This window comes from Nilaparvata lugens, chromosome 9, assembly GCF_014356525.2.
Source record: "Nilaparvata lugens isolate BPH chromosome 9, ASM1435652v1, whole genome shotgun sequence".
Lineage (NCBI taxonomy): Eukaryota > Metazoa > Arthropoda > Insecta > Hemiptera > Delphacidae > Nilaparvata > Nilaparvata lugens.
Genome location: NC_052512.1, coordinates 2,502,387 through 2,525,285, shown reverse-complemented (window position 1 = coordinate 2,525,285; position 22,899 = coordinate 2,502,387). Strand labels below are relative to the sequence as shown.

General features: G+C 35.0%; 1 protein-coding gene across 1 annotated transcript in view; it reads left to right on the top strand.

Moving 5' to 3' along the window:
* The window catches only part of LOC111057838 (RNA polymerase II elongation factor Ell), a 93,302-nt gene extending 73,422 nt beyond the window's left edge, over positions 1 to 19,880 (top strand). The window contains exons 6-11 of the mRNA XM_022345305.2: positions 2,538 to 2,765; positions 5,324 to 5,611; positions 8,097 to 8,372; positions 13,316 to 13,487; positions 15,601 to 15,806; positions 18,460 to 19,880. Coding sequence (XP_022200997.2) covers positions 2,538 to 2,765; positions 5,324 to 5,611; positions 8,097 to 8,372; positions 13,316 to 13,487; positions 15,601 to 15,762 — 1,126 coding nt within the window. The 3' untranslated portion in view covers positions 15,763 to 15,806; positions 18,460 to 19,880. The remainder of the gene's footprint in view (positions 1 to 2,537; positions 2,766 to 5,323; positions 5,612 to 8,096; positions 8,373 to 13,315; positions 13,488 to 15,600; positions 15,807 to 18,459) is intronic.
* The last annotated feature ends 3,019 nt before the right edge of the window (positions 19,881 to 22,899 follow it).

The window sequence follows — 22,899 nt, the reverse complement described above, 5'->3', positions numbered from 1 at the left end:
TTTACTATCAGCTGTTTCCTCATTAAATCTTTACAGATGTCAAGTTAATCCAAATTATTTGGTTTGAACCTCCTGCTTTGGAGGTTTAAACTTTCCAAGAGTTTAAACTCAATACAGAGTTTAAACAACTGATAATAGGGGTATTCACAATGTTCGAGTTAGCTGGCTAAGTCGAGCTATTCGCTATCTCCAGCTATTTCCTAAGTCTGTGTTAACTCAATGGTATAGTGGTACGTTAGAAAAAAATTAACAGACGAGATAGCAGATAACTAACTCTAGCTATCTCTGTTAAAACGGCAGCTATATGTTTATAATCTTACTTTTTCAAACTAACTTTAAGTTACTCAAATTATCCGCTTGGATCGCTATTGCAGTTAGCTTATAGCAGTTGGTTTCAGATGGGGCGTTCACAATCCAGAATTAGCAAATAGCACTTTTTATTAGCTGGCTAAAACAACATTGTGAATACCCCTATTGTGCAAACGGAATTTTAGCTTAAACTTACACTGTGCAAACGGCCGTTAATCTGATATAATTCATAAGCACGCAATTGATTGAACGTCCAGAAATCGATGTGTATATAATTGCAGTCAGAAAATTGGCTTTCCAAAGTGGGGCGTAGTCTTAGTTTTTATGATAATCTTTATTTTCTCATTTCTATATTGGAAACGTTAATCGTTGACGAAATGTAACATTCCTAAATAATTCAAAATAGCTGAAACTTTACACTATTTTCTCTTTATTTTATTTTGTGTTCAATTTTCTAGTTATTCGAAATTAATTTAAACGTGAACCACGACTACGCCTCGTTTCGGGAAGCCAACTTTCTGAGTCCAGCTGTTTGAAGTACAGGGGCCGGTTTCCGAGCTCGGGATTTGGCTAGGTACTAGACTTTAAACAGCTGGAGTCAGAAAATTCGCTTTCCGAAACGGGGCGTAGTCGCAGTCATTGTCATAGTCACGTTTGAATTAAATTTCAAAAAAACTACAGAATTAAACGCAGAATAAAATAAAGAAAAAATAGTGTGTAGTTTCAGCTATTTTGAGCTATTTAGAAATGTTTAATTTCGTCAAGCAAAAACGTTTCAAATTATAGAAATGAAAAAATAAGAACTGCGACTACTGTTATAAAAACTCCTCGTTTTGGAAAGCTAATTTTCTGATTCCAGCTGTTTTAAGTCTAGGATTTAGCCATATCCCGAGCTTGGAAACCAGCCCTAAAACTTAACTGAATCCCGAGCTCCTAAACCGGCCCTTAGCTTTTGAGTGAAAGTGGTGGACTAAATTTCAGAGAAGTCAAATCATAACCATATTATGGACTTGTATTTAAAAATGGTATCTTAATTTGGGAGAGAAATAGTAAAAGAAGTAGCCTTAGTTTTTCTCTCCCGGTCAATGCTTTTTTTTCTTCAGATACTTTTGCTGGTGAGATGTTGTGATATCTATCTGTGATGAAAACACTGGGATGTTGTCAAAAATATTACTAATTTATTGTTAAATTACAAAAATGTTTAAACACCAATAGTGTCATCTTCAGTGTGAAAAATTCAAAACTTTGAATTTGAATTTTTCACACTGAAGATGACACTATTGGTGTTTAAACATGTTTGTAATTTAACAATAAATTAGTGATATTTTTGACAACATCACAGTGTTTTCATAATGTTTTTTTTTTTTAATAATATCTATATATATAAAAATGAATGTCTGTGTGTTTGTTTGTTTATTTGTTCCCTATAGAATTGAAAACTACTTGACAGAACGGCATGAAATTTTGGGAATATGTTGTGTGATAGGGGATGGTTTCTGACCAGACATTTCAATAGGGGGCCTAATTATAATTATTTATCAATCCATTTTACAGACCTATGTTATCGACATTGTAGGCCGAGCGACTAACGAAGAACGGAAAGATGATCATGATTCAAGATCATGTTGTGATAATATGATTTAGCATCTTGTAGTTGAAGTTTAGTTGATTGGTACCAGCTGTAGATAATGGTTCCTTAGAAGACCTTTACAAATAATATTATCACTCCCCTATCATTGTGAAACTAGAAAAAATGATTCACCTCATGAAATAGAGTTGTTTATATTGCATTCATTAATTACTGAAGAATGACAGAAAAAATTACAATTTTTGAATTTAGCTTAGCTTATATTCACCAAAAAATGGAAGATGGAAACAATATGGAATTCTGTGTGATTCATCGTATATCGCATATTTCCACCTATTGACAATCAACAACTATGAACGCATTGAATTCATCTTTGAAACACTGATTTAACCTATTTTTTTTAATTCAACACTTCACTGATATATATTACTACCAATTGATTGAAATGAATATGCTTTCGGAATAATAAATGCTGCATGACTAAGCACATAGGAAGTCCATATTGAGATATAAATGAAAATATTGATTGTCATATAAATTACATGATTCACAAAATGAAGTGAAGTGTGACAAGAGATACATTGACTTTTTGGCGGTACGAAATTCAATAAAAATAAAATGGTTGTGAATTTTGTTACAGAGACCGACTGATCCACATGCTGGCAGTGCGGCCGTACAAGAAACCGGAACTGCACGCGGCAGTGCAGCGGGAGGGACTGAGGGAGAAGGACCGCAATCAGCTGATGGCAACCCTGTCGTCAGTGGCGATGCAGCGCGACAACACCTACCACCTGTTGCGACACGTATGGAACGACGTCACCGACGACTGGCCCTTCTACACCGCCCAGGACCGACAGACGCTCAAGCGGTCAGTCATTAGATATGTGACATTCACACACACACACACACACACACACACACACACACACACACACACACACACACACACACACACACACACACACACACACACATGTTTTGTCATCAGAGAGAGGCTACTGACAGAAATTAAACAACTAATAACATTATGAATTCACCACTGATAAATTGAGGAGTTTGGTGGAAGAAGGGGCCATGTGCAAAAACCATGTTTTGAGAAAAACGCTTGAAAGATAAACCTATTCATGCTCAAACGCTTGACACTGTCTTCTTAAAATCATTGTCGCATCGTTCATTAAACAACATAGAGGTATGACAATTTGTAGACATATAGAGAAAATGGCGGCGAATCCATGAAGACTTTGACGGATACACACATGACTTTGTGAATCCATGACTTTGACGGAAAAAGGGCCTGAAGTTCTTAGTGTTCTTTTACCATCAAACTCTTACAAATTATAATGATAGAAAAATAATTTGACCTCATAGAACAGCGAAGAAAAAATAAACAAAAAATCAAATCTAGTTTTATTCGAAGACATCACTTAAATAACAAACTCTGTTCTTCTTCTTTGGCTAATCCTTATTCCAATAATTATTATAAACGAAAATCCCAATTAAATGCTGTAAATCACCCCGAAGACTTCTGCTACTGCAAATATTGACAACAGGGTAAACAGCTAGATGGAAATTAGATGAGCGCTACTATACAAAAATTATTTATCAGCCCGGGAATAGAACCCAGTACCTCCTAATTGCCTTTCAGGAATGCTTAACTAATCAATTAGCATTTGAACGAATTCAACTTCCAATTTATTTCCAACTGTATCCTTATCCCAATCATATGTGGTCGGCATTTCCCTCCTTCAGCCTTCTCCACAAAATCCTGTCCATCTCCTCCCCGTGTCTCCAACCCCTCTCCCGCAGATCAGCCTCCACTCTGTCTCTCCACCTCATCCTTGGCCTTCCCCGCCCTCTCCTGCCACCCAGATTCAAATCATGTACCCTGCGTCCCTCATAATCCTCCTCACTTCATGTTAAAACCACCTCATCCTGGCCTCCTGCATCTTCCTACCCAATTGCCCCACCCCAACTGTACTTCCAATCACCTCATTATGAATCCTGTCCCTTCTTGTGACCTCAGACATCCATCCTAGCATTCTCATCTCAGCCACTTCCATTTTCTTCTCTTGCCTCTTTGAAACAGGCCAAATAACATAGAAAAAACACAAGATATTCCGTTACAAAGCTATACTAGTAGTTCTGTGAACAGTAGAACTCACGCAGTTTTCTCATCCACAAGTATCTGGTGTTAGTTAAAAAAGGAATATTCCTACCAAATTGCATAGAATTCTATCAACGCGTCTGGTCGTAAATGCGTTACATACATACGGACAAAAGAAAATCCATGTTGAAACATAGACCTCACTGAGCTCGGTCAATTACAGATCATTGAATACAATACTGTCTGCTTATGAAAATTCTTGTATGCAAACAGGAGTGAAATACATTTAGAACTCGACTAAAAATGCTTATAGAATAAGCTCAAAGAAAAATAAAAAACTTATCTAAATTAAATCGGAGATCTTACCTCAAAAATTGTTGCCCGAAGCCTTTCGATTTGATGACGCAACAATGTATGACGTCATGTAGCAGCCTAATCTGACAGCATTGATTTCTGACAACCTTTCCGCTCATGAAGATATTGTATCCGTGAAAACCTTAGACTGCAGCAAGGGATTTATAGCTAAAGTTATTCAAATATTACAAGTGTTCATGTTGTAGGCCCATCTTGTATGTATGTGGCATATTGATACACATACACATAGATGATAAGATGTACAAACGTACGCCGATGTACAAACGTACGCCGTCCTATTGTCTCTTATTATATTGATTATTATTTTTAACTCTGTTGATAAACGAAATTAATAGATAAAATAAGAACATTTCTATTACTTATCAGTTATGCTGAGTGTCTGATATTAATATTTCGGTGTTATTGTGATAAATATGAAAACTACTCAATAGTGTAAAAAAAACTTATTTCATTCAACAATTCGAGATACTTGTTTCGGTTGTTGAAACATTATCAATCTAGAAAACTCTATGAGGATACTGAGTTTTTTAGTATTTATTCATTGTAAACTCTACAAGAGGATACCGAGTCTTCTAGATATTGATTATGGCGTAACAATCGTAACTAGTATCTCAAATTGCTCTAGACAATAATTTTTTGACAATAATAATATCCAGTGACCTGGCTGGCTCAGAACTGGTGTCAGAGTTTTCTGGTCGCAACAGATCAATTTCAGAGCCTCTGACATGACCTAACAACTGCTTTTTAGGCAGCCGGGACCGACGAATTAACGTGTCCATCCGAAACTCGGGAGTGGCCCGAGAAAAATATCTTGCCCTGGCCGGGATTTTTTGAATTTCTCTAGATGTTGGACAACACATCCAGAGGAGTTTATTCATGGTAAACAGATAGTAGTAATGTACCACATTGTAACCACATAGTAGTAATGTGGTGGCGTATTGCTTCAGACGCAAGCCGCAAAACCTGACACCGCCGGGCAGCTCGGACGGAGGCAGTTCGACGAGCAGCGGTCAGTCGCCGAACAGTCTGCAGCCGGGCAGTCCGCCCCAGGTCTCCACCAGGATGACCAACTCGAAGCGGCCCGGCTATGTGGACGGTGTCGACGGCTTCCTCACAAAACGACAGCGCATCTCTCGCGTTGTCGCCTCCGCTGGTCCCGCCAGGAAAGCAGTCAATGCCCATGCCCATCCACCCAGTGCCAACCTCAACGCAAACTCTGCCACCTCTGCTGTCAGGTATGTTCCCCCATTACTACAAAAGTATCTGTATCCTGTCCTATCATATAATATTCTATAATATTGAGTGATCAATTTCTTATTAAATAAAAAGACTAAGAAATTGTCAAAAACCACAGATTTATTGATAGTTGAAAAGACCGGTTTCGGTTGTTACACCATTTAGATGAACTGAATTCAGAAGAACTGTGATCGTTTAGTTTTAAAATGATTTAGGGTAGGATTCAACTATTTGCTGTTAAACCTAGTCAAGGTTTGCATAAAGTAGCTTGTTTTGATTCATTATAATGCTTGTTACATTGGTCAGACAGGTAGAAGTTTCAAAAGTAGAATTAAATAACACATCAGAGATTGGAAAATCTAACTTTGCAGAACATTTGATAAGAAATAATTACAAGTTCACAGTTGGGGAGAATGTTGAGTTTCTGCATTTTAATAACAAAGGCAGATCTTTGAATATTCTAGAGGCTTTAAAAATAACAAGAGTAATTAAGGATATTCCTAGTATAGTTTAAATGACCAGATTCATTTCTACCAATACAACACTACGAATTTAGTTTTATCATAACATTGTAAGCATACATTAGTCAATAGCTTTTCTATTTACATATTTGTTTTATTATCTTTTACTTGTTTTCTTGGTTCTTATTTTGTACTGAAAGTTAATTTTGCTATCATGGCGAGTCTGTTGCTTAAGCCGCCATTTTCTGACGTTTCTGTTATACCGTTAAGTGGGAGGAGACTGCCTAACTGGGCCAATGGCAGGCGTTCATGCCCTTGACCAATAGCAGTACTCGCCTACCAGTATAAATTCTGCTGCTCTTGTATTTAGTTTTAGTTTATCAGATTGACGATGGTGTAACAACCGAAACCGGTCTTTCTAACTATCAAAAAATCTGTGGTTTTTGACAATTTTTTAGTTTTTTTATCTAATATGAGCAAATCTGATTATAGGTCTGTATGTCACTGGATCTCTAAAACGGCTTTAATAAAGTAGGTTTATCATATAAAAACTCGATTGCACTAGGTCTTATCCCTGGGATAACTCGCTGAAGATAATTCATCCTTGGAAAAACAGCTGAAAATTTTTTTCTTCGTCTGTCGATAATGGAATTGAGTGAGTGAGGGACTCAATAATTGAGTCAATAGTTTTTCCATTTACATATTTGTTTTATTTCATCTTTCACACTTGTTTTCTTGGTTCTTATTCTGTACTGAAAGTAAATTTTGGTATCATGGTGATTCTGTTGCTTAAACCGCCATTTTGTTACACCGTTGAGTGGAAGGAGACTGTCTAGCTGGGCCAATGGCAGGCGTTCATGCCCTTGACCAATAGCAGTACTCGCCTACTATTAGAAATTCTGCTGCTCTTCTATTTAGTTTTAGCTTATTAGAGATTGACAATGGTGTAATAACCGATACCGGTCTTTCTAAGTATCAATAAATCAGTGTTTTTTTGACAATTTCTTAGTCTTTTTCATTCAATATGAATAATTACCACAATATCAACTTCTCAACTACACAAAAAGTTCTTATCATTTCCACTGACTAAATAATGTGAATAATCTCACTATGGTCTAGATTTTAATCGAAGAGTTTATTTACTATAGTGAGGTCCACGTTATAATGGCAGTGGAGAAAGATAGAAGAACAACGTTGCCGATTCTCTGTCTTGTCAATGCCTTCTATAGACGGTAGCCGATACAGGCTTATTGATGTAATTAACAATTCATTCTCGTTTAAAATAATAAATTATATTATATCTAGCAATAATTTTTTTTTATAATTTCTTAATATCCTTTTATAATAATTATAATTATTAGAATGAAATATCTTGTTAATTGATTATTAATTCTACATTGTTAAAAGACGATCTGGCAACAGAGCAAAGCGAGAAAGAGATAGCGCTATTCGCTTTTTTGAATGATAGACAAGGATAGTAATATAATTGCTGATCAAACACTGCCATTATAACGTGGACCTCACTATAGTTTCTAGTTTTTTTGCCTTGAAAATTCTAGAAAGTGAAAGGTAACCTATATCTTTTTAAATGTTACTGATAATAAAATTTTTGGAGGAGAGCAGTTTTGGGCTGAGCCTGTTGCTCACTCCCAGTTGTTGTTATAAGATTTGTAATTATAGTGTTTACAAGTTTGTGTTTCTTCAATGGTTCCAAATTTTCTTGAATAACTCAATATTATTCGTTACAAGTGGTAATTGAGTGGAATATTTCTAATCAATTTTATTATAATTCAAGCCATCTAAATTCAAAATTCATAGTTTTCATGTTTATTTGGACTAGAATTTTATAAAAAATTGTACACGTGAAATTCTAAGCTATTTTGGACTTTGTCACCTATAAAATTTGGAAGAAAAATAGCACAAGGACTACCTTATTATTTTATCTACCATTGTTATTAAATTAGTGACATTTGCATTGTAAATAAATAAATAAATTGTATTGATAAATGAGTGTTATTTGCAGGTGGACAACGCCCTCACCAACACCCGTGAACAACCAACCAATAACCAACCATAATAACCAATCTGCCAATGGTCTTTCCCCTCCCAGCTGCTCTTCCGCTTCGTTCTCGCCCTCCTATCCACCGCACCACACCGACCACAGACCAGCAGCACCGGCGCCGGTGCCACCAGCCACCAATAGTGATAGCAGCAATCGGCGAGGCAACGACCAGTCTTCCTCCATCACATCCAATCGCAGCGCTCACACCAACAACCATAATCAACCAAAATACCTAACGTAAGTGACAATAGTCTCGATCCTAAACCTATTGGCTTCTTGTCAGCCCAACTGAACATTGATATTTTGACAGGGAATGTTAAGCTGCGTACAGACTTACGCTCTGCTCCGCAAACGAACTTTACTCGAGCAGATCGCTATATGATCGCAGGTCGAGCAAGAACGGAACGCGAACAGAGCGTTTAACAGAGCTCAAGCTTGGCAAGTTCCTAGGGCGAACTAACCAATAGTTGCGCGTGCGCGGTTAACGTTTTTGTTGGATCAGTTACGATCTCTATGTTAGCAAATGAAATTATAAAAATTAGTAATTAGTTATTAAATCATCAAAATTAAATAATGTAAAATTATAAAAACATTTTTAATAATAGGTACCAGCATATTAGAATTTAGAAGAAAGAAGCTAAACTCCCAACCACGCCTTTCACCTTTCAAAACATTGACAGACATTTTTTGTAAAAAAACATCAACATAAATGCAACAAACATAATAATTATCATCAATTTATTTTATATAAACATTATGTATCATTAGGCTACCCAGCAATCCCCTGGTCAGAATATTTTATTTAGTTTTGTCACCCGATCAGCTGGATTGAACGTTTCACATTTGTGAGGTTAGGTTGTAGCAAAGTCAGCAATACGACAAGCGCGCGATCATCCTTCGAACATAATTCGAACCTCTAGCGAACCATTGCGTAACATCTCGCATAACGTTCATGATCGGAGCGTGTGCGGAGCATGTTCGAGACGCATTTTTAGAGATGGCACGTATCTCAATAAAAACTCGAGGTAACAGTGATGGAGGCAGCAGTGTTTTGTCTAGTTTTACTTGAAAGATAAAACAGTATTTTCTTCTGCGTCGTCAATTCAAATTCATCAGTTGAACTAAAATTAAAATATCATCCAGTATGTGTTATTGGTCCAAAAAGGTTCATCCTCTAACTCTCGACTAGCATACTCTATTTTCCTCTGATTCCGCTTCATTTCCCTCATTAGTGGCCTCTTGTGGTTTCTTGAAGGCTCATCTAGCTGGTAGCACTAACTTATCTATTACTATGCACCTTACATCTGTTATTTTTATTTTCTACAATTATTGCTTCTAAATCAATGATCAAGTACTATTGTAATTGCATTATTCCCAATGGCTCATTTGATCAAACTCAGCTTGCTCACAAGCTCTAAACGGACTAACTTGAGTTACATAGAATTCGTTGCTTATGGAACGTACAATTTTTTGGCTTCCTTTTAAATTCTATTAGATTGAACATTACTTTGCAAACATATGATGTGTATCATGTGTTTGTTAAGTTCCATTCAATCTTGTAGAATGTATAAGGACGGCAAACAAATGTACGTCCAAAAATCGATGTAGGCTTTACACACCATGTACGTTTGACTAAATTTGTACTCATCAGCGATTGTAATGTGTGTGTTTATCTAATCACTGTATGCTACCACTGGTTTACAGCTGAAAATGCCTTTAAGTAATCAGACTGGTCCACCAATATATTCTTCATAGTGGAAATCTTAACAATTTATTCAAAGTGCGGTGATATTAAGTGCAACATTCGACTATAATTTGGTATTTTAATCATTCTAAATTCAAAAATTTTAGCTCATATTTTTGGACAGAACTGTAAACTTTAATTTTCCTCAGTAAGAACATAACCTATTTTTTCGGACATTTTATTATTTATCAAAATTTGGGAACAGAATAGTTTTGGGCTATGCCTGTTGTTCTATCCCGATCATATTCATATGATTTGTAATTGTATCAAAAAATAAATAGATAGACCACAAAAATGTCGAAATTTAATAACAATAGGCGGCCATTGAAGAGTCACTACAACTCCTAGCTGTCCATCCATTGTTTTTGGCGCCCCCTTCTCGTTTCTTTTACCCGTACTTTTTATATTTTATTAGTGCATAACATGTTTCACCTGATGAGAGTCATTTTCAAATAAAGCGGCGGCTTATAGGAATATAATACAGAAAATATAAACAGCTGACTAAAATGCCATTAGATTTCATGGGAATATATTGTCACTGTACCGGTTACTAATATTAATATCGGGGCACCGAGCTTCGCTCCGGAGTACAAAATCATAAGAGCATAAAAGCATAGTTTATATTTATTTATTGATACAGAAAACAATTCTTTAAAATGATTGGGAAAGGACTACTAATATACACAGCCCAAAACTGTTTCTTTCCCGAATTTTGATTCCTAAATAGTCCAAAAAGTGGGTTATGTTCCATATACTTGAATTCAGGTCCAATTTTCAGTCCAAACATTTGAAAACAGAAAAGTTCTAATTTAGATTGTTTACAAACCAAATTGAATAACAAAATAACACTCACTAATCACTTAGAACTGTAAAATAATGTTTAACTTTGAAAATGTTGATACAAGTAGGCTACTGTAATTAAAATAAAAAATAAAATCATATCGTTGGTCATGTCAACAATCAGATAATGTTGATCAAGTCGGTTTATTTACAATTTCCAGATAATACGTCTCAAAAGTTCAACAGCTGAACATAATTCTGTCTCTCTCCCACACAGACACTCGCATCTTATTAATAGGACTAGCCGTCAGGCTAGCTTCGCCATATCCGTCTAGCCAGGGGGCTCCGCCCCCTGGACCCCCGACTGGATCGTCCAAGAACGAGATCAGCAGGCTCGCTTCGCTCGCCTGCATTTTTCATTTGAGCATTTTTATCATATTGAATGAAAAAGACTAAGAAATTGTCAAAAAACCACTGATTTATTGATAATTAGAAAGACCGGTTTCGGTTATTACACCATTGTCAATCTCTGATAAACTAAAACTAAATACAAGAGCAGCAGAATTTATACTAGTAGGCGAGTACTGCTATTGGTCGAGGGCATGAACGCCTGCCATTGGCCTAGCTAGACAGTCTCCTCCCCCTCAACGGTGTGACAAAATGGCGGCTTAAGCAACAGAATCGCCATGATAATAAAATTTACTATTTGGTACAAAATAAGAACCAAGAAGACAAATGTGAAAGATAATAAAACAAATATGTAAATGGAAAAACTATTGACTAATGTATCATCCCAGTTAAATGTGATGATTGTAATGCTTGTTACGTGGGTCAGACTGGTAGAAGTTTCAAAAGTAGAATTAAAGAACACATCAGAGATTGGAATAAACAAAATGGGGAATCTAACTTTGCAGAACATTTGATAACAAATAATCACAAGTTCACAGTTAAGGAGAATGTTGAGTTTCTGCATGTTAATAACAAAGGCAGATCTTTGAATATTCTAGAGGCTTTTGAAATAACAAGAGTAATTAAGGAAAATCCCCAGTATAGTTTAAATGACCAGATTCATTTCAACCAGTACAACACTACGAATTTAGTTTTATCATAAACATGTAAGCATACATTAGTCAATAGTTTTTCCATTTACATATTTGTTTTATTATCTTTCACATTTGTTTTCTAGGTTCTTATTTTGTACCAAATAGTAAATTTTATTATCATGGCGATTCTGTTGCTTAAGCCGCCATTTTGTCACACCGTTGAGGGGGAGGAGACTGTCTAGCTAGGCCAATGGCAGGCGTTCATGCCCTCGACCAATAGCAGTACTCGCCTACTAGTATAAATTCTGCTGCTCTTGTATTTAGTTTTAGTTCATCAGAGATTGACAATGGTGTAATAACCGAAACCGGTCTTTCTAATTATCAATAAATCAGTGGTTTTTTGACAATTTCTTAGTCTTTTTCATTCAATATGAATAATTACCACAATATCAACTTCTCAACTACACAAAAAAAAAAAATTTATCATATGCTAGGACGATCCAGTCGGGGGTCCAGATTAAATGTCTGGCTAAACGGATATGGCGATCGAAGTTAGGACGATCCAGTCGGGGGTCCAGACTAAACTAAACGTCTGGCTAGACGGATATGGCGTTCGAAGCGAGCCTGACGGCTGGTAATATAATATTCCCAGGAATAGCTCTGATTGAGGTAGCAGTGCCCAATCAATTTTTTCGCGATAAATGCATTTCAATCTCCAACTTGGTGCCAACCTAACAAAGTCAACTTAACTTAATGCCAACCTGACAAAATTATTAATTTAGTTACCAGTTAACAACTGTTTCGAAGAGGTACTCTCTCTAGATTATAGTTCTATATTAACATATGGTATGGATATTTTTCAATTATAATTATGAGAATAAGAAGAATATACATGCTAAAAGATGAACTTTAAACCCTTAAAAACCACCCTTGGAGTTGAAATATTGCCAAAAGATTTCTTAGTGCGCCTCTAAAGGGCAACTGAACATACCTACCAAATTTGAATTTGAACGTTTTTGGTCCGGTAGATTTTTAGTTCTGCGAGTGAGTCAGTCAGTCAGTCAGTGAGTGAGTGACATTTCGCTTATATATATATATATATATATATATATATATATATATATATATATATATATATATATATATAAATATACTGAAATGTCTTGATAGAGATAATTTTCATGGTATTCAAATGCATTTAATTTTAGTCCCAACAAGTGACTACTTTACTCCTTAGAGAAAAATAGTTGTGCTTTAGCATTCTGTTATAGAGTAAAGTAAAGCAATGGTATTGCTATCCTTGTCTATTATTCAACAAAGCGGATAGCGCTATCTCTTTCTAGCTTTGCTCTGTTTCCAGATCGTCTTTTAACAATGTAGAATTAATAATTAACAAAATATTTCATCTTAATTATGGAAAATATAACTTCTTGCTTAATAAAATATAATTGATTATTTAAAATGAGTTAATATTACATTAATAAACCTTTATCAATAGAAGGCATGGACAAGACCGGCAGATCGGTAACGTTATTCTCCACTGCCATTATAACGTGGACCTCACTGTAGTAGGTGGAGGGAAAATGACATAATGAGAATGTGTTTGTTTGCAGTGACTACCCTAGAATAGAATCGGTGGAGGAGAGGAGACGATACAAGGCCGACTTCAACACCAACTACATGGAGTACAGGGCGCTGCACTCGCGAGTCGACAAGGTTGCCAGGAAGTTCGCCAACCTCGAGGAGAGTCTTAAGAAGGAGCCCAAGGACTCGCCCGCCTGGAAAGTGAGTGGCCTCATTCGTGTTTATCAAACAATACTATTTGCTTTTAAGGCAGTTCTCATACATTGAAGCAAATAATACCATTGCAAATGAAAATACTGGAATGTTGTAACAAATATCACTAATTGAACGAGCGTTAGCGAGTTCTCACTTTTGGCTTACTGAAGGCCTAAGTCGTCCGTCTGTTTGTATGTTCTACAATAACTTTGGAAAGAATTGATCAATCAGCTTAAAATTTTGAACACGTATTCTTCGACCTTTTTTACAGGTCAAGTTCGTTGCACAACGAAATTGACTCCTTCCTTCGTCCTTTTTCAGGATATAAAGTCCTCTTAAAGGCAGTTCTCATACATTGACACAAATAATACCATTTGCTAATGAAAATACTAGAATGTTATAACAAATATCACTAATTGAACGAGCGTTAGCGAGTTCTCACTCTTGGCTTACTGAAGGCCTCAGTAACATTACAATAACATTGGAAGTGCCCCAATATTGAAAGTGCGTAAGAAAAAATTGTTATGATTTATAATGTTTACCCAAATTTACCAAAAACGAAAACTAGGTTTGAGCGGCATTTGGTTCTAAGCCAGATGATTTTGATTTGGTTCTGTAACATGATTTTTTGTTCATTTAGAATCAACTGGCGCTCAAACCAAGTTTTAGTTTGGTTAATTCGGTCCTTAGTCAGCTGAAGAATTCATTGCATGCAATTACTAGGCAGCTTTTCCATTCATTCATTCATAGCCTCAGCTGATGTTATGAATAAATGGAAAAACTGTAGTAAGAGCATGAAATGAATCATAACAATTTTTTTATTATGCACTTTCAATGTTATTTTTATATCCTGAAAAAGGACGAAGGAGTGAGGCAATTTTGTTGTCCAACATACTTGATCTGTAAAAGGGTTCGAAGAATACGTGTTCCAAATTTAAAGCTGATTTGATCAATTCTTTTTTGAGTTATTGTAGAACATACATCTTGAGTTATTGTAGGACTTTGGCCTGCAGTAAGTCAAAAGTGAAAACTCGCTAACGCTCGTTCAAAAACATAATTTATTACTTTTACATCGACAAAATTATGATATTTTTCATTACTGCTATCTATCATCTACAGAAGGCGGTGGAGACAGGGAACTGGCAACTATGCCGTCCTTTCATTCTCACTGACTTAATAATGTGAAAACATTAGTTTATTATTAAGTTTCAGCATGGTATGCGAACCATAACCCAAATAATGTAAATTTACTATCATTCAGTCGACCATGTATAGGATAAACAATTTATTCTTCATTCCATGTATTTGCTAGAACCAAATTTTTTTAGAGTTCAGATGGAAATGAATTAAAAATTGCGTTAGTTCAAATGCTAATTGATGAATGATTATTATTAAAGAAGACTTGTGCTACTGCAAATTCCCGGGCTGGCAAATTATTTTTGAATAGTAGCTCTCATCGAATTTTCATCTAGCTGTTAACACTGTTGTCAATATATTTGCAGTAGCAGAAGTATTCGGGGTGATTTTACAGTATTTAATTAGGATTTTTGTTCAATAATAATTATTTAAGAGTGATTTTCAATCTCGACATTTTGTTCAAAATTAATATTGGAAACCGAATGAGGATTCATGAACTTTGTGTCATTTCATTATGTGATCTAGGTATTGATTGTGTTGGAAATCGTGAAGCGGTTGGTGTCGTGGTCACACTGATAAGATAGGTTAAGACTCATGCGCATGCGCCTGCTACTTCCGTTGTAGGAGTGGCCGAACTCCTCTGAATACCATTTATGTGTTCAAAAATCGCTTCCTGGTGGTTCGGGTCCCACCTAAAACTGCAGGTACAACCACCCTTCATCATCATCCGTCTCATTACGCACAGACAAACTTGGAGCTCATGTGGGCATCATCCTTAGAAACAAATGTAATGTATATAATAGCGGATTATCGTAAATTATTACATATAATGTTCTCTGTTCCAGACTATTAAAAAATGATATTAGAACAATACGATAATGTGAACGTAGTCTCATGTAGGCTTTTATCCTCAGGGAAAAATGTATAATGTATATACTGGCCGATTATTGTAAATCAATGAAAATTTTTTTGTTTGTTGCAGACTATAAAAAATATGATACTAGAACAATACGATAATGTGAAAGTAGATAAGGACTATCAAAGTGCCAGGCAAAGGTTCAACTATCTACATAATAAGCTGTCACATATCAAACAGAGGGTGCTCGAATACGACACAATGAACTGCAGGCAGGCAAACTTATAGCAGCAGCACCAGCAGCACGTATTGGGCTACCCCACAATTTAAAGGTAAACTCATTCCCTTCTTCTGTTTGTAAGCTAGCTTTCAACGTTGATAATGTGCCATTCTTAACTGAAAATATAGGATGAGCATAAATTATTAAACACATTTCACAGGTGAATAAGTCTCAACTCACACTTACGCGACTCACGTCGAGAAGAGACTGCGACTCTAGTCTCTAGCATGTGTTTTGAAATGGTGACACTCAGACCGGTCGAATCTAGTCTCCGCGACCTCGCCACTGTGAGACTGAGTCGAGCGTCGACTCAACATGTTCCTCGAGCCTTGACTTGAGTTGCGTAGTACCGTGCATTTTTAATGAAAGTGAAGTTATGTTTGATGAAAGTGATGTTTTTTTTTATCAATTTAGATAAGACAATAAGAATCAATTAAGACAATATTCATAATAATTATTTTAAAATCTATTACATGCAAACTAGTGACGAATTAGATTTTATATTTTTAATAAGGTATGGTTAGAAATGGAGTAGCATGGAACTGAAGTAGTGACAATAAGCAAAAAAGTCGCAAGGTCGAGTGACTGGAGTATCCTCGACTGGAGTCGTACGATTTGAGTCAAGGTAGAGTGAGTTGAACCTTAGTGTACTTACATAGATATTGATTTATTGAAAAGCCAATTTCAAATAGTTTTATCTATAACACATGACAAGTCGGAAAAATTTGTACGTGAGCACGTTTGTTGCATATAAAATATCTAGACTGTATCCAGAAATTCCACGTCATACATTGTCGATCTGGAGTGATGCCCTGAATTGCGGCTTTAATTCTTCGTTTTAGTTGATCAATATTACATAACTCACTTGCATACACGGCCATACTCTAAACTAAACCAAAACGTCTCTGAACGGTAATAACCGATTTGCTTTCCTGAAACCACAGAACGCACATAATTTTTTCCTGACGCTCTGTCACCCCACACCATTGAGCCAACTGTGTCACCCCCACCATTGAGCCAACTGTGTCACCCCCACCATTGAGCCAACTGTGTCACCCCACACCATTGAGCCAACTGTGTCACCCCCACCATTGAGCCAACTGTGTCACCCCCACCATTGAGCCAACTGTGTCACCCCACACCATTGAGCCAACTGTGTCACCCCCACCATTGAGCCAACTGTGTCACCCCCACCATTGAGCCAACTGTGTCACCCCCACCATTGAGCCAACTGTGTCACCCCCACCATTGAGCCAACTGTGTCACCCCCACCATTGAGCCAACTGTGTTTCTATGAAGGTCATCACAAATTATAGAAGCTACACCAATTTTTGCCACAAAAATAGGCGCGCCACTATTGTTTGTTATTTTTTTATTCACCTATGAAATGTATTCAATAATATTTATGCTCACTCTGTATGCTAACTTGCAACATTTTTGAATAAAATGCAATGACCATGTATAGCGCAAAGCGCAGCTTGCTTTGTTAAGTCACTTGTACACAATGCAACTTCCACAAAACATTATTTTTTACAATAATTTTGCAGTTCTATATACAGTTGAAGCTCTCTCTAACAAAGTTGTGGAAAATATTGTCTTAGAGGTGAAATATAGTAACAATTAATTATGAAATATCATGCGACAAATTTTTATCGTAGAGGATTTTATGATGTAGAGGCTTGACTGCATTAGTTCTTATTAAAAGCTTTGAATGTTTTCCTCCCAAAAAAAAACTCCCATAGGGAATATTAGGAAATCCAGTATCTATGGTTTTTCAATTCATCATTTTATTGAATTTCGTTGTTCAAGATTTCCACTTCTTGCTTGTACTATGTTGAGGATGTACTTTGGTACTCGTACATTGAATTCTATAATTTGATTTCTTTTCATCTTCCTTATTGCTATGCTGCACTCATTGCCTCATAAAGTATTACTGATGTGCGTAATTTGAATTGAAATTGTCTTCATTTTGAGATTATTGTGTATTTATTCAAAGTGACCTGTTTTGATTAGTTTTGGATATCATTCTACAGGGTGCTTACGAACTCCCTACCAATACTCCAGGGCATTAATCCTGTGTAAGAAACATATCTAAATATCATATTTAAATTGTCCGGAAGTCTAGTTACTCACACAGCGACCATTTTGCTTTTTTCATTTTTTTTTTTCTAAATAATGGTAAAACATGACCTATTGAAACTTTGCACAATCATTTATAACAACTAGACAAAGCTAAAAAATATCATAATTTTGACTCATAATTTTTTAGCTTTGTCCAGTTGCTATAAATGATTGTGCAAAGTTTCAATTTCGTATGTTTCGTATGATTTGGAAAAAAAATATGTCAAAAAAGCAAAATGGCCGCCGTGTGAGTAATAAATTGAAGACTTCTGGACAATTTAAATATGGATTTAGATATGTTTCTTAACCAGGAACAATGCCCTAGAGTATTGGTAGAGATTTCGTAAACACCCTTTATAATTAATCATGTATAAATTGTAAAGAAATGATTTCGGTATTATCTCACAAAAATTATTTGTTTTTGAACAAATCAGTAAGTGTGAAATAAGAATGATCAGTAAGAATTCTCTCACTATACACGGATCTATAGGCCATGTGGGGAAGTATATCTCATTGATTTTATTTCTAATATATTGTTGTATGCATTCTGATTTATTCCAATTTAAATTATTGAACATTTGCAGGATCAAATAGACTGTATCACCATCAACCGCACTTAGGAATCACCATCACCATTCAATTCTCCAACAGATATCATCTTGTTTTGCTGGAACAATGAAGAAGGAGGTGGGAGCAGGGAGCAGGGAACAGGTCACAGGTCACTACCGAGGGGAGTAAGTATAGACTGCCAGGAGGCTACCACAACTAAGTGCCAGGAGTACAGAAGTATGTAGAACGTCACTCACTAGAAAATTATGTCTATATTTCGGTCTACCTTCGGATTCTGCAGAGAGTAGGATCAAAACTACTTTGCCAGTCGGTTCAAATTACAAAACAGACACCACTGTTTCTACTTTCAATTTTAGGACCGATTGGAACTGACTAGTAAATTAATATTGAGCAGTTTATTTGCCGAAATTATATGGTACTGTAATGTATTTTATTTGTAACGTCTGTTTTTTATGGAAACACACACTGAAAAATATAGTCAATTTTGGAATTCCAGATAATTATAATCTATTTTAAAAAGGTTGTGTGTTTTTTTGTATAAAATTTTATTATCAATAACTATTACTTGTTTGTTGTTTGATTGTTTTTGAATGTTGATAATAAGTGTAAAGAATTTAGAAATAGAATGTCTGATGAAGATGAATAGCTTGATGACACATCATGATTGTTGGAAGTGGGATTGGTTGTCATATTAAGAGCTCTTCCCATCTAATATTTTTAAACATTTTGACAAGTTGAATACTTTTGTGGCCAAGTTGAAAAGAGATGGATATTTGAAACAGTACAATACCGGTATTGGAGAACCTTGTCACTAGTACAAACACAAACAATATTATCATGGGGTTTGATTGAAAGTCGAATATTTGAGCAATTAATGATCTACTAACTCCCACTTTCCATCAATTATTACTGCAAAAATTCGAAGCAGGCGGTTGTGTTGATGAGTTGAAAAGCTGGTATAACGGCGAAAGACTGTACTTTTAAATATTACTATTAAGATTAGAGTTTACTTCCATATTCAACCTATCTCTCTTATAGTCACTTGTACTGTATGATTTCCAAGGTCTATAGAAACCAGGTCAAGACACCCGTGTTTCTTATGGAGCGGCCATTTTGTGCGGTTTTTATGGCGGTACATTTGAAAATCCAATCTAATTTAATTTGCTAGTAACAAAATCATGCATTATGCATTTTAAAAACAATATTCTGTTTCGGATAATATGTAAATTCAGATTACAGAATATTTACTAATGAAATTTCAATAATAAATGGCTCAATAATTTATTTATTACTAGCTGGCCCGGCGAACTTCGTACCGCCACATAGGTTAATCATTAAACTGCATCTCACTTCATGCATCTCATGACAAACTTTAGCTGGAGCTAAACCTGAGGAGGCACGATGCGGCATTTTATTTATATAGATAATTTTCCAACTGCAAAATAAATAGTTTAATAAAAATCAATTAATTCTGAACACCGAAGACAGCACAATTATTCGAAACAAAGCAATGTCTTTAGAGCATGTAAGTCTTCAACCTGAGGCCGCACTGCTGGATGGTTACACACAGAAGAGTAATTTTGTTTTTAGTCGAGGCGTTTAGAATAAAATACATGGGCGGTTATGGAGCAGCACAAATTCTTGTCTACTATTTACCGACGGCTGTTGTATGTCGCAATGATTATAACACCTGATTTTTATTTATGTGTGTGGCCAGCTCACAAATCTTCTCCCATAAGGATTACTCATGTAAACTTTGAAGGACCGTAGGAAAGAGTCCTGAAGTCTGATTAAATTTGATAGGCTATAAACCTGGTCCTGAACATAACGAACACAACTGAGAAAAATTCATCAAATTCGGTGCACACTTGAAAAAGTTATTGAATGTCAAAATTTGAGGCTCGACTTTCATTTATATAGATTAAAAATTGTTCTTATTCTTGTAACATGTTATTATTCATAAGGCATTGGGGCAAGAGGCTAACTTGAGAAACAGTTAGAAGTTCCCAATCAAATAAATCTCAAAATCAACAACTCAGTTTCTAAATGGAATCTGAATACTATTAATGTCGGAAGAATTTATTTTACAATTCAAAGTCAAGCAATGCCCCTTGGAAAATATTATAAATAACACATCATGTTGTTTACTCTATAATGATAACAGCTGATAAATAATATGAAAATTTGTGAACTAGAACCCCACAAAATGGCGATTTTGCAATGCATCACGGGATCGTGTTATGACCTGTATTTTTAGACCTTGATGATTTCACTGTGATGCAAACTTCACAGGATGATAATGATTAATCTCAATTTTAAACTTGAGGCTTCTAAATATTGTTTTTACGTGCCAATGTGATACATACGTGATACAAACACAATCTATTTTATTGAAGAAATTCATCTCTAAAAAGTGGCCTCACTCTTATTCTCCATTGGATAATTATATTCCTTCCTGTCTGAAAATCTTTTGGTAGGCTATTATAATTCAGAGTCAGAATAATTATTGAGAAATGTTAGTCAAGAAATGAATTTAATATTTATGAAATTGATTGTTTTTGAAGAGATATTGTTGTATTTCTCCTTAATGAAAAAATGAGACATAGATGTTGTCACCACTTTGTCAAGTTAGTGGTATTGACAACATCTGTGTCTCATTTTTTCAATTTAATTTATGACATCAATATTTTAACTTTCAACGAGACACTTGAACCTACAACTATCAATTTCCACTTTTTTATTTTTTCTCTTGAACAAGTCAGTAGTAGACTTTGATACAATTTGAATGAATTGTCAGTCCTCAAAAATACTATATTATTATGAATAACAAACATACAGCTCGATTATTACTGAAGTAGTATTAACTTGAATAATTTCTAATAATTTATTGACTATATTTATCATAACCATTTGAATCATTAAAATATTCATGATTAAATTTGAATCTATGGTGGTTATTCCAATTGTATTTTTCAGTTTGAAAGGAACTTACTATGCAATAACGTATTTAGAAGAAAAATCATTTTGACAGTGATATAATTCAATCATGTTCAGCAATAATCTAACCTTTAGACAATTATTCTTGAAAAATCAATCACCGAAAATGAAAATGCGTTCACTTTCATCCAAAATAGGTTTTTTTTCAAAATGCAACAGCAAACATTTTTAATAACATATTTTAAAGCGTTATATTATAGCATAATATTAAAGAGTACACAATTTGCAGCTCAAGCTGCATGAAGTTAGGGAGGTAGCAATCCTTTTTTGTCAGTCACTGCACATGCGCAATAAAATGTTATTTCATGTTATCTTATGTCTGAGAAATATGTATGTCATTCGATAGAGAATACCTCACTACCGCATGTTTGTTTACATTGTCTCTCGGTTCATAGAACATTTTCTTTTCGTATATAAACTGTCTTTTTTTAGACTACTTGACTAACACATTCAAATAGTTGCCTATCGTGCCTAATAGAACATTATCAAATTGTCAATTTCCATTTCATTAGATATTTTGTTAGTGTTCTAGAAATTCACATTTTTCTCTATACAAGTTGGATTATGGAAAGATCGAATAAATTGTATTATTCCCATCAGCGAACATAAATCAATATGACTAGGACATTTACTATCCGATTCAATGGGACCACCTTAACTTAGATCTTAAATGATTCATTTTTCAATATCTTTGATTTTGCACCACTTTTTGAAATTATCTGACCAACATTCCTGAGAAAATTGAGTAGCATCAAAAATTTAATTTGAAATAAACTATTTAATAGTCGAACAAAACTTGCTTTACGATGGATTTGTAGTTTAAAATATAACTGTTGGGCATGTTTAATAAATTACGCAATATTTGTGAGCGGTTTAGGATTGATTCTATACATTACAACACGATCAATCACACTATCTGCTTCGTTTTTGAAGTACCTGCATATGAACTAATGATGAACTTCACCTCACGAAAGATGTGATACACCCAGTCATGAATCATCACATTATCATGTCATTTTTAATCACATAGAATCTTAGACTACCCTTCATTTATATTCATTTCTCATTCATATTCTTCATCTTCATGTAATCTCCATTTATATACTTTGATTGATATTTCGCAGTTCATTCCCTTATGAAAAATCATTCATCATGATACTTTTAATACTGATGTATATTGATTATAATAATTATTGGGAATATAAATAGTATAACACCATAAAATTGTTGTTGAATATTTGTTATAACGAGGATCACACCATAGTTCCTAGAAATATTCAATTTATTTTCACAAAAACAAGATGAAAGCAATTACAACTATTAATTATTTGAGACTAGTAACTAAAAGTATTGTAAGAATTTCAAATGTGCAGTTGAAAATGCAATGAAACTTATCAAACATTACAAACACCAAATTTATCCACTATATACATTAATCGTAATAGGTTTAATAATGT